General features: G+C 53.8%; 3 protein-coding genes across 5 annotated transcripts in view; 2 read left to right on the top strand and 1 right to left on the bottom strand.

The window, feature by feature from the left end:
• Positions 1-11, top strand: part of LOC117808882 (nucleolar transcription factor 1-A-like) — a 15,685-nt gene extending 15,674 nt beyond the window's left edge. The window contains 1 exon segment of the mRNA XM_034678556.1: positions 1-11. This exon segment is cut by the window's left edge and continues 464 nt beyond it. The gene's annotated coding sequence lies outside the window, so the exon portion shown is untranslated.
• Positions 12-519: 508 nt separating this feature from the next.
• fastk (Fas-activated serine/threonine kinase) lies at positions 520-12,139 on the bottom strand. Its single transcript, XM_034678554.1, has 12 exons — positions 11,833-12,139; positions 11,194-11,489; positions 8,185-9,047; positions 7,791-8,109; positions 6,803-6,990; positions 5,926-6,074; positions 5,609-5,825; positions 4,453-4,612; positions 4,245-4,336; positions 2,777-3,464; positions 2,596-2,710; positions 520-1,619 (listed from the first exon to the last, which is right to left on the bottom strand). The coding sequence occupies exons 3-12, from the start codon at positions 8,519-8,521 to the stop codon at positions 1,533-1,535; spliced, it is 2,352 nt and encodes a 783-aa protein (XP_034534445.1). The 5' UTR covers positions 8,522-9,047; positions 11,194-11,489; positions 11,833-12,139; the 3' UTR covers positions 520-1,532.
• Positions 11,215-12,500, top strand: part of afg3l2 (AFG3-like AAA ATPase 2) — an 8,966-nt gene continuing 7,680 nt past the window's right edge. The window contains exons 1-2 of one of the 3 annotated variants that reach the window (XM_034678552.1): positions 11,215-11,907; positions 12,481-12,500. The exon at positions 12,481-12,500 is cut by the window's right edge and continues 80 nt beyond it. In XM_034678552.1, coding sequence (XP_034534443.1) covers positions 11,824-11,907; positions 12,481-12,500 — 104 coding nt within the window. In that variant the 5' untranslated portion in view covers positions 11,215-11,823. Of the gene's footprint in view, positions 11,908-12,294; positions 12,325-12,480 lie in introns of those variants that run through there. The other 2 variants (XM_034678551.1, XM_034678553.1) reach the window with 2 other exon arrangements.

Raw genomic sequence — 12,500 nt, forward strand, 5'->3', positions numbered from 1 at the left:
ACTTTTTCTCACCACTGTCTGACTTCCTGAACGCACCGTGACATCACTGTGACATCACTGTTACATCACACCTGATCCCTCTGAAGAGCCTGAAACGCTCATTACTCAGAAATTAACTTTACTTTGAAAAGCTGTAAACAGGAAGTGATCTCTTATCTTTGTTTGTTTGTAAACAGAAGAGTGTTTGTTTGTAAACAGAAGAGGAGGCGGTTTGTTTGTAAACAGAAGAGGAGTGTTTGTTTGTAAACAGAAGAGGAGGCGGTTTGTTTGTAAACAGAAGAGGAGGCGGTTTGTTTGTAAACAGAAGAGGAGGCGGTTTGTTTGTAAACAGAAGAGGAGGCGTGTTTGTTTGTAAACAGAAGAGGAGGCGTGTTTGTTTGTTTGTTTGTAAACAGAAGAGGCGGTTTGTTTGTTTGTAAACAGAAGACGAGGCGTGTTTGTTTGTAAACAGAAGAGGAGGCGGTTTGTTTGTAAACAGAAGAGGAGGCGTGTTTGTTTGTAAACAGAAGACGAGGCGTGTTTGTTTGTTTCAGGTTTTATAGACATTTTGAATTTATAGATTTTTAGAATATAAACAAACTTTCTGTCGACTCCGTCACCTGATACACAAATAAATAATCTGACCTTTGACCCCACACACCACCCCGCTGACCTTTGGCACACACACACACACACTGTTACCATGGCAGCCTCACTGCTCTCACCCTCTGTATGTGTGCACTCACAGAGAACTACATTACCCATCAGCCCCTGCTCTCACCACAAAAACAGCCCGGCTCTGCTCAGTTTAAAAAAACACATGCATTGTCTTTGTTACCATGGTTACCAAACTTTATAAAAAGGGACTCTGCCCCCTCCCGCCCCCCAAAAAGGATTTAGTGTTTGTTCATCCACACAGCGACCAATCAGCGACTCGCTCATGGTGCGTTCAAAGACACTCAGAATATTTAAACACAGAGATCCTCTGAAGGAGTCGCCCGGATCATAACCTCATCAGGTCCCCTCCAGAGTCACTGAACACACTCCGTCTCACACACACTGAGGGGTCTTCTGTAGACCACGTCCTGATGGGCCGCGTCCTGGTGGACCGCGCCCTGGTGGACCGCGTCCTGGTGGACCGCGCCCTGGTGGACCGCGTCCTGGTGGACCGCGTCCTGATGGACCACGTCCTGGTGGACCACGTCCTGATGGACTCGCTGTTCTCATGTTTCAACTTGTCTTACAGTCCCAAAGCAGCCCGTCGACTCCGCCTGCTGCCGCCATACATTATTATAATCATCTGGTCTGGAGGGTCGGTCTGAGGGTCTTCAGGATCTTAACAGGTTGCAGCTGTGATCTGTGTCTCTGAGGTTCGACTGGATGTTCAGCTACAGATCAGGGTTCAAACTACAGACCTGGACCAGCTATGACACACATACACACACACATACACACACACGCACACACACACACGCACGCACGTGCACGCACGCAAACACGCACGCACGCACACACACACACACACACGCACACACACACACACACACAGAGCGTCATAGTGGGACGTTGAGCAGCTTCTTGTGCAGGTACTGCTTCACCTCCTCGATTCCGTTCAGCTTCTCCAGCTCGTGATACGGCAGCTGAGGGACGAGAAGACAGAAGGTCACTGATCAGCAGGGAGTAGGCGGGGCCTAAATGATGAGAGCATGTCAGCAGGGAGTGGGCGGGGCCTAAATGATGAGAGCATGTTAGCAGGGAGTGGGCGGGGCCTAAATGATGAGAGCATGTCAGCAGGGAGTGGGCGGGGCCTAAATGATGAGAGCATGTCAGCAGGGAGTGGGCGGGGCCTAAATGATGAGAGCATGTTAGCAGGGAGTGGGCGGGGCCTAAATGATGAGAGCATGTTAGCAGGGAGTGGGCGGGGCCTAAATGATGAGAGCATGTTAGCAGGGAGTGGGCGGGGCCTAAATGATGAGAGCATGTCAGCAGGGAGTGGGCGGGGCCTAAATGATGAGAGCATGTCAGCAGGGAGTAGGCGGGGCCTAAATGATGAGAGCATGTTAGCAGGGAGTGGGCGGGGCCTAAATGATGAGAGCATGTGAGCAGGGAGTGGGCGGGGCCTAAATGATGAGAGCATGTCAGCAGGGAGTGGGCGGGGCCTAAATGATGAGAGCATGTCAGCAGGGAGTGGGCGGGGCCTAAATGATGAGAGCATGTTAGCAGGGAGTGGGCGGGGCCTAAATGATGAGAGCATGTTAGCAGGGAGTGGGCGGGGCCTAAATGATGAGAGCATGTCAGCAGGGAGTGGGCGGGGTCTAAATGATGAGAGCATGTTAGCAGGGAGTGGGCGGGGCCTAAATGATGAGAGCATGTCAGCAGGGAGTGGGTGGGGCCTGTTGTGACTGGGAGGGGTCTGTTGTGAGTGGGATGGGTCTGTAGTGAGTGGGATGGGTCTGTTGTGAGTGGGGGGGGTCTGTTGTGAGTGGGATGGGTCTGTTGTGAGTGGGGGGGGTCTGTAGTGAGTGGGGGGGGTCTGTTGTGAGTGGGATGGGTATGTAGTGAGTGGGCGGGGTCTTTTGAGTAGGCAAGGTCTGTTGTTAGTGGGTGGGGTCTGACCTGCACGATTATGTATCCCAGCAGCCTCAGGTGGCGGTCCCTCATGGCCCTGGAGCCCACCAGGACCTCTGAGTTGTGGCAGTAGTGCCACTTGTCGTTGACAGACATGATGACCCTGCAGAGACACACAGTGAGACCTGGTTCTGATTGGCCCGGTTTAATAAAGCTGAGCCTGACTCACCTCCTGATCACCCTTTGCTCTGTGGGGGGTTCTTCTGCCTCCGCCCTGTCAGGGGGGTGGAGCTGTGGGGACGAAGCGGGTCCTCTGTCAGCTCTGGGCCCCTCAGAGTACTTGGCACCCTCGTAGAATCCGGGAAGCTCGCAGTCCGGCCCCTGAACCCCCACAGTCCCTGCCCCTCCCTCGTCCTCCAGGATCTTCCCGATGGAAAACTGAAACAGGGAGTCCGGGGCTGGGGCTCCCGTGGGCCCTGGCTGGGCCAGGCCGTCAGAGGGGGGGCTGCTCAGGGTGGAGCTATCTTGGCTCTCCAGAGAGTGCTCCTTGTTCAAACCGGAGTAGAACTCTGCAGGGGGGGCGTAGTAGGGCCCGTAGTCCAGGGGTCCCCCGTTGGTCCCTGGCCGGGGGGGTCCAGAGGCTGCTGGTGCCCCCGCGGGGCCGCGGATGTGGTGAGGCAGGAATGATCTAGGCTCTATGGCGACCCCCATCACCTCAGCCCCCTGACCCTGTGGCTCTGCCCCCTCCTCCTCGAATGGAGAGAACTTCTGGAACTCTGACGTCACTACGGCAACCGCAACATCTGCAGGTTTAGATGCCATGGCAACGCAGGACGGAGGGACCATGCCGAGAGACAAACTGGCCCCGGTCCTGATGGGCAAGACTCGACCAGACCCATCGATCCACAACAAGAAGTCTGCAGACAAGATCAATCAATCAGACAAGATCAATCAATCAATCAATCAATCAATCAATCAATCAATCAATCTATCAATCAGACAAGAACAATCAATCAATCAAACAAGATCAATCAATCCATCAGACAAGATCAATCAATCAATCAATCAATCAGACAAGATCAATCAATCAATCAATCAATCAGACAAGAACAATCAATCAATCAAACAAGATCAATCAATCCATCAGACAAGATCAATCAATCAATCAATCAATCAATCAATCAATCAATCAATCAGACAAGAACAATCAATCAATCAATCAATCAATCCATCAGACAAGATCAATCAATCAATCAATCAATCAGACAAGAACAATCAATCAATCAAACAAGATCAATCAATCAATCAGACAAGATCAATCAATCAATCAATTAATCAATCAATCAATCAATCAATCAATCAAACAAGATCAATCAATCCATCAGACAAGATCAATCAATCCATCAGACAAGATCAATCAATCAATCAATCAATCAATCAGACAAGATCACTCAATCAATCAATCAATCAGACAAGATCAATCAATCAATCAATCAGACAAGATCAATCAATCAATCAGACAAGATCAATCAATCCATCAGACAAGATCAATCAATCAATCAAACAAGATCAATCAATCCATCAGACAGACAAGATCAATCAATCAGACAAGATCAATCAATCAATCAGACAGACAAGATCAATCAATCAATCAATCAATCAGACAAGATCAATCACCCAGTCCAGTATCAGAGTACCTGTGTAGTACCCCGGAGGGAGAACTTCATCCTGTTTGTAGTTGTGTTCTCCGACCAGCTGCCTCAGAGCCTCGGCCACCAGACCTTTATAACTGACAAAGAACCAGGGATCAAAACCAGCTCAGACCAGTCTGAACCAGCTCCTGTGTGTGTGTGTGTGTGTGTGTGTGTGCGCGTGTGTGTGAGTGTGAGTGTGAGTGTGTGTTACCTGTACTTGCGGTTGACCTCGTCAGCAGTGAGGGCGTGGTCAAACATCAGCACCTTGTGGTTGTCCTGTAATCGTGGTCCGGTGTAGTCCCTGTACTCCAGCTCCACAGCAGCGTCCAGCAGGGACAGGTACCTCCTGACGATCAGGGCATAAGGGCTGTCTGTGAGGGGGCGGGGCCAAGACATGACACCGGTTATTCAGGGGGCGGGGCCAATACATGACACTGGTTATTCAAGGGGCGGGGCCAAGACATGACACTGGTTATTCAGGGGGCGGGGCAAAGACATGACACTGGTTATTCAGTGGGAGGGGCCAACACAAGACACTGGTTGCTGTGTGTTGCTGTGTGTTGCTGTGTGTTGCTGTGTGTTGCTGTGTGTTGCTATGTGTTGCTGGTTGCTGGTTGCTGTGTGTTGCTGTGTGTTGCTATGTGTTGCTGTGTGTTGCTGTGTATTGCTGTGTGTTGCTGTGTGTTGCTGGTTGTTGCTGGTTGTTGCTGTGTGTTGCTGTGTGTTGCTGTATTGCTGTGTGTTGCTGTGTGTTGCTGTGTGTTGCTATGTGTTGCTGTGTGTTGCTGTGTATTGCTGTGTGTTGCTGGTTGCTGCTTTGTGTTGCTGTGTGTTGCTATGTGTTGCTGGTTGCTGTGTGTTGCTGTGTGTTGCTATGTGTTGCTGTGTGTTGCTGGTTGTTGCTGTGTTGCTGTGTGTTGCTGGTTGTTGCTGTGTTGCTGTGTGTTGCTGGTTGTTGCTGTGTGTTGCTGTGTGTTGCTATGTGTTGCTGTGTGTTGCTGGTTGTTGCTGTGTATTGCTGTGTGTTGCTGGTTGTTGCTGGTTGTTGCTGTGTGTTGCTGTGTGTTGCTGTGTATTGCTGGTTGTTGCTGTGTATTGCTGTGTGTTGCTGTGTGTTGCTGTGTGTTGCTGTGTGTTGCTGGTTGTTGCTGTGTATTGCTGTGTGTTGCTGGTTGTTGCTGTGTGTTGCTGGTTGTTGCTGTGTGTTGCTGTGTGTTGCTGTGTGTTGCTGGTTGCTGTGTGTTGCTGTGTGTTGCTGTGTGTTGCTGTGTGTTGCTGGTTGCTGGTTGCTGTGTGTTGCTATGTGTTGCTGTGTGTTGCTGTGTGTTGCTGTGTTGCTGTGTTGCTGGTTGCTGGTTGGTACTGACTGGTGACGTTGCTGATGAAGGCGGAGGAGAAGACGCGGTGCAGCACGAGTCCGGGGAAGTGTCCGAGCTGGAACAGGGACATGAGGATGTTGACGGTGGCGAGCGGCGAGCTGAGCGCCTTCAGCTCCACCACTTCCTCCAGGCGGGAGAAGAACTGCTGCTCGCCACACGGACGGTAACTCATCCTGCTGAAGGGGAACACCAGCTTCTGGATCACCTGAGGATACACACACACACACACACACACACACACACACACTGTAGAAGGCCTGACTATACCTAGACTAGGGGTCACATGGCCCGGGTCAGGGTTTTACCTTGCTGTCCAGGTACTCGGCCTTCTTCACCAGGAAGTCTGCGATGGTGTCGAGGAGGCGGGTCTCTCTGAGGCGATGGCGAGCGATGTATTTGGCGATCAGAGCCATCGTGTACGGCGTGATGCTGTCCACCTTCTTAGGCAGCTCCTCTGGAGGACAGCAAAGACCATGATGTACCAGGTCACATGATGGACCAGGTCACATGATGGACCAGGTCACATGATGGACCAGGTCACACTGATTGACCAGGTCACACTGATTGACCAGGTCACATGATGGACCAGGTCACACTGATGGACCAGGTCACATGATGGACCAGGTCACATGATGGACCAGGTCACATGATGGACCAGGTCACACTGATTGACCAGGTCACACGATGGACCAGGTCACACTGATTGACCAGGTCACACGATGGACCAGGTCACATGATGGACCAGGTCACATGATGGACCAGGTCACACGATGGACCAGGTCACATGATGGACCAGGTCACATGATGGACCAGGTCACATGATGGACCAGCTCACATGATGGACCAGGTCACACTGATTGACCAGGTCACACGATGGACCAGGTCACATGATGGACCAGCTCACATGATGGACCAGCTCACATGATGGACCAGGTCACATGATGGACCAGCTCACATGATGGACCAGGTCACATGATGGACCAGGTCACACTGATTGACCAGGTCACATGATGGACCAGCTCACATGATGGACCAGGTTACATGATGGACCAGCTCACATGATGGACCAGGTCACATGATGGACCACGTCACACTGATTGACCAGGTCACACTGATTGACCAGGTCACACGATGGACCAGGTCACATTGATGGACCAGGTCTACCTGGCCTAAGACCCTCACCTGCCAGGCTGCTGATGAACTTCTCCTGCCGGTTCTGGTAGAACAGGTGAGAACTGAAGATCAGTTCCAGACTCTTGTTGCTCGCCTCCCGAGCGCACGCCGCCAACATCTCATCCAACAGCGCCATCTCCTGATCACGCACGCCGCTCACACTCGCCAACGTGTGTTTGACCAGACGCAGGATCTTCCTGAGAGACCAGGACCAGAAGGTACGGAGAGCAGAGACAAGAGGGTCACTGACAGGAGGAGGAGCAACACACACACATGCACACGCACACACACAAACACACACGCACACACACACACATGCACACAAACACATGCACACACAAATGCACACACACAAACACACACACAGACACACACACACACACACACACACACAAACACAAACAAACATGCACACAAACACACACACACGCACACGCACACAAACACACACACACACACAAACACACACACACACAAACACACACACAAACACACAAACACACACACACAAACACACACATGCACACAAACACACACACGCACGCACACACACGCACACACACAAACACACACACGCACATGCACACACAAACGCACACACACAAACACACACACACACAAACAAACATGCACACAAACACACGCACACGCACACAAACACACACACACACAAACACACAAACACACACAAACACACAAACACACAAACACACACAAACACACACACGCACACAAACACATGCACACACAAACGCACACACACATGCACACACACACACACAAACAAACATGCACACAAACACACACACACACACACACAAACACACGCAAACACACATATGCACGCACGCACACACACGCACGACTGAGCCCCTCAGTCCATCAGCCCGTCAGTCCCCCCCCCCCCCCCGTGATCCGGATCCCTATCAGTGTCAGGGTTTAGTGGTCTTCAGGATCTTGGAGACCTGGTGGATTCATTGATCAGGGTTTTCCTCACCTGTTGGCGAGCAGCTGGTCCGGGTTTGGAGGTGTGGTGGTAGCGCCCCCTGCAGCGGGGGCCGGGTCCGGGGTCTGAAGGGAGCGCCACTTGAGTCTGTAGTATGAGAGCAGCAGGAAGAGGGTCTGTGGGTGGCGCTCTCTCTCCAGGTTCTTCTCCAGACCGGCGAGGCAGGCCTCCGTCAGGGGGTGCTGGCTGCCCGGGTGGAGCTTCATGCTGGAGCTGAACACCATGGACACGTCCTTCTGGTTAAACTGGTTCAGTCTGGACTGAGACTCCGCCTCCAGCACCTGGACCACCTGAGAGTCACTGGGGAGACCTGCGAAGAGACATGAAGACATGAGACCTGTCCCGCCCGTGGTCGCTGACCCGGTCTGGACTCAAGTGGACTCACCGAGAGCGGCCACGGCGTACAGACAGTTGACGATGCTGAAGTTGTCGAACTTGGCGCAGTCGTTGACGATGGCGCCGCAGAGCGTCTGAAAGTCCGGGTGCTCCAGGATCTGGCGTCTGTCCCCGCCCTCCGCCCCTCCTACGGCCACCTCGCCGTTGTCTGCCAGACCCTGTGCCGGGGGCGGGGCCTGCAGCAGCTGACCAATCTTCTGCAGGGCCACGGGGTAGTGGTTGTGTGAGATCTTGGCGGGGTTCTGAGTGACCCAGCGTAGGACCTCGTCCGGACGCCGCGAGCGCTCGATCAGACGCTTCATGGTGAAGAACGTGTCGTAGCTCATCTTCTCGTGGATGAAGTTCCACGTCTTCTTCTTCGTGCCGCCAGCCGCCCCGCCTCCAGCCAGAGCCCCGCCTCCATATGTGTGGAAGTGGGCGTGGTGCTGGTAGTGGGGGGGCAGGGGAGGCGGGGCTATATGTGCGGGCTGAGGGTGGGGGTTTGGGTGGGGGTGGGGGTGGTAGTGGTGGTGGAAATGTGCTCCTCGGTGGGCGTCGGGCCGACCCTGGTACAGGGGGTACGCAGGGGGAGGGGGGGCGGGGGGGAGGGGGGTGGGGGAGGTGGGGGTGAGGGGGGTGGGGGGCCTCGAGCATGGCCAGCCCCGCCCTTCGCCCCTGTTTAACCCCACCTCCTCCTCCCCCTCCTCCCCCCGCGGTGCTGTAGAGCCGGGGGGTGTACATGGCAGCGGACTGAGCGGCGGGGCGGGGGGGGCAGGGAGGGAGGCGGCGAGCTCGGCTCAGGAGGCGCCCCCCAGAGGAGAACCACTGCATAGTCCAACAGCAAGACCGCCAAGAGGCAAGAACTCAGGACTCCTACGGAACAAGAGAAGAAGAGGTGACCCACAGCTGACTCCGCCCACCATGGAGGCCCCGCCCACTCCCAAAGACTGGATGCACTACAGACCTCTGTGATCCACTATGGGGTCTGTGATCCACTACAGGGTCTGTCTGAGGGTTCCTACTACCACACAGACCTCTGTGATCCACTACAGGGTCTGTGATCTACTACAGGGTCTGTGATCCACCACAGGGTCTGTGATCCACTACAGGGTCTGTCTGAGGGTTCCTACCACCACACAGACCTCTGTGATCCACTACAGGGTCTGTGATCCACTACAGGGTCTGTGATCCACTACAGGGTCTGTCTGAGGGTTCCTACTACCACACAGACCTCTGTGATCCACTACAGGGTCTGTGATCCACTACAGGGTCTGTCTGAGGGTTCCTACCACCACACAGAACATGGGTCTGTGATCCACTACAGGGTCTGTGATCCACTACAGGGTCTGTCTGAGGGTTCCTACCACCACACAGAACATGGGTCTGTGATCCACTACAGGGTCTGTGATCCACTACAGGGTCTGTCTGAGGGTTCCTACCACCACACAGAACATGGGTCTGTGATCCACTACAGGGTCTGTGATCCACTACAGGGTCTGTCTGAGGGTTCCTACCACCACACAGAACATGGGTCTGTGATCCACTACAGGGTCTGTGATCCACTACAGGGTCTGTCTGAGGGTTCCTACCACCACACAGAACATGGGTCTGTGATCCACTACAGGGTCTGTGATCCACTACAGGGTCTGTCTGAGGGTTCCTACCACCACACAGAACATGGGTCTGTGATCCACTACAGGGTCTGTGATCCACTACAGGGTCTGTCTGAGGGTTCCTACCACCACACAGAACATGGGTCTGTGATCCACTACAGGGTCTGTGATCCACTACAGGGTCTGTCTGAGGGTTCCTACCACCACACAGAACATGGGTCTGTGATCCACTACAGGGTCTGTGATCCACTACAGGGTCTGTCTGAGGGTTCCTACTACCACACAGACCTCTGTGATCCACTACAGGGTCTGTGATCTACTACAGGGTCTGTGATCCACCACAGGGTCTGTGATCCACTACAGGGTCTGTCTGAGGGTTCCTACCACCACACAGACCTCTGTGATCCACTACAGGGTCTGTGATCCACTACAGGGTCTGTGATCCACTACAGGGTCTGTCTGAGGGTTCCTACTACCACACAGACCTCTGTGATCCACTACAGGGTCTGTGATCCACTACAGGGTCTGTGATCCACTACAGGGTCTGTCTGAGGGTTCCTACCACCACACAGAACATGGGTCTGTGATCCACTACAGGGTCTGTGATCCACTACAGGGTCTGTCTGAGGGTTCCTACCACCACACAGAACATGGGTCTGTGATCCACTACAGGGTCTGTGATCCACTACAGGGTCTGTCTGAGGGTTCCTACCACCACACAGAACATGGGTCTGTGATCCACTACAGGGTCTGTGATCCACTACAGGGTCTGTCTGAGGGTTCCTACCACCACACAGACCTCTGTAATCCACTACAGGGTCTGTGATCCACTACAGGGTCTGTCTGATGGTTCACATGAACAAGAATCTACCTGACACACAGGTGATGAACTTCCTGACCAATCATTAGCCTCAAATACACACACACACACACACACACACACACACACACACACACCTCTTCACCTCACAGCTGCAGGTTGGGCCCACATGCTAATGCTAGCAGCTACCTCTACATGTCAGAGACATGACGCTTCATACGTCACTACTCATGTCAAACGTATTTGGTGACGTCACAGATTCTGTGACAGGTGATGCCGGTGAGGCTGTCCGGTCAGCTGGCTGCTGACATCACACTGTTAGCCGGGCAGCTAACATGCTAACAGCACTTCCTGTCAGTGAGCAGCTCGTTTAGCATTAGCATGAGAGGAAGCTAATATGCTAACAGGCTACAGTAGCTCCAGCAGCTGATCTGTTAGCATGTTAGCTTCAGTCCTCCTGACAGCAGAGCTGTCTGTTAACCTGGTTAATGACCGGGTGGTTAGTCAGTGTGTAACCCGGGTTAGGCTAACCCGGGTTACACACTGACTAACCCGGGTTAGCCTGTGTGGTTAGCCGGTGTGTTACCTCATAGCTCACTACCAGCCGCAGCTCCGCTCCTCTTGAAGTCCTCAGGCCGCTCACAGCGCGGGTTCAGCGGGCACACAGTCAGCGGTCAGCCGCCTCATTCCTCCACACAGACTCCATCCTGCTCCTCCCGGCATGCACTGCGGCCCCACAGCGCCCCCTGCCGGCCTGCTGCTCCTCCCGGCATGCACTGCGGCCCCACAGCGCCCCCTGCCGGCCTGCTGCTCCTCCCGGCATGCACTGCGGCCCCACAGCGCCCCCTGCCGGCCTGCTGCTCCTCCGGGACTCTTCTTCCTCTGTGAACAGAAGGCTGCCGATCAGCTATGAGGGTCTCTACCGCCCCCTCTGGAGGCTCAGACACAGACCGGATCAGACACAGACCGGATCAGACCGGCATTATCAGAGGTTTGCTCTCACTCCGGGGCGGCAGGGGGCGGGACTGAGCCGGTCAGCTGGTCCTCCGTGAGACCCGAAGAAGAAGAAGAACCAAGATGGCGGAGCAGTGTGATTACGGAACAGGGATATTGAACTTGAGTTGTGTGTAGTGTGTGTACTCAGGCTGTGTGTGTGTAGTGTGTGTACTCAGGCTGTGTGTGTGTAGTGTGTGTGTGTGTGAGGGTCGCTGTGAGGATGGCTCACCTGTACCTGAGGCTGTCAGCGGGCTGCAGGACCCTGTTCCGGCTGCTGCCCCCCTGCAGCGCTCCGGCCAGGCTGGTAGGTGGACCCCATGCTAACATGCTAACCGGGGCATAGACCCTCTGACCCGGGTCAGTGAGGAGCCCGGACCCTCTGACCCGGGTCAGTGAGGAGCCCGGACCCTCTGACCCGGGTCAGTGAGGAGCCCGGACCCTCTGTGAGCCGCAGGTGTTACTGGCCTGTCTGACAGGACAGGTGCATGTACCTGTGTGACGTCAGTGGCTCACGTTAGGATGTCATCAGATTCTAGGGGACTGAATGAAGGTCTCAAACACAGGTGTGCTGTGTGACGTCAGAACCATAGTTTGATGGTCGTCCTTTAAATGATGATAAACACGTTCTCTGTTCTGGGCTCTGATTGGCTCTGAACGAGAGGTGACGTCATAGATCCAGCAGGTAGAGTCAGGGGTTTAAATGGTCATGACGAGTCTGCAGGTGTGTTACCTGATACGTGTTTACCATGTGTGTGTGTATGTGTGTGCGTGTATGTGTGTGTGCGTGTGTGTATGTATGTGTGTGTGTTCTGTGATGAACATTTGAACTTGTTTCTGATTGGCTGAAAGTTAAACACACTCGTCTCCTGTTGGTCAGGTGACTTGCTCAGGCACAGT

The sequence above is a fragment of the Notolabrus celidotus genome, unplaced genomic scaffold, assembly GCF_009762535.1.
Source record: "Notolabrus celidotus isolate fNotCel1 unplaced genomic scaffold, fNotCel1.pri scaffold_172_arrow_ctg1, whole genome shotgun sequence".
In the NCBI taxonomy this organism is placed as follows: domain Eukaryota; kingdom Metazoa; phylum Chordata; class Actinopteri; order Labriformes; family Labridae; genus Notolabrus; species Notolabrus celidotus.

Excerpts from the sequence above, each read along its gene's own strand:
- fastk (XM_034678554.1), bottom strand. The coding sequence starts at position 8,521 with ATGAGCTACGACACGTTCTTCACCATGAAGCGTCTGATCGAGCGCTCG. Across the intron at positions 8,110-8,184 it reads GTACGCCGTGGCCGCTCTCG|GTCTCCCCAGTGACTCTCAG; the intron begins GTGAGTCCACTT and ends GTCTCTTCGCAG. Across the intron at positions 6,991-7,790 it reads GACCAGCTGCTCGCCAACAG|GAAGATCCTGCGTCTGGTCA; the intron begins GTGAGGAAAACC and ends CTGGTCTCTCAG.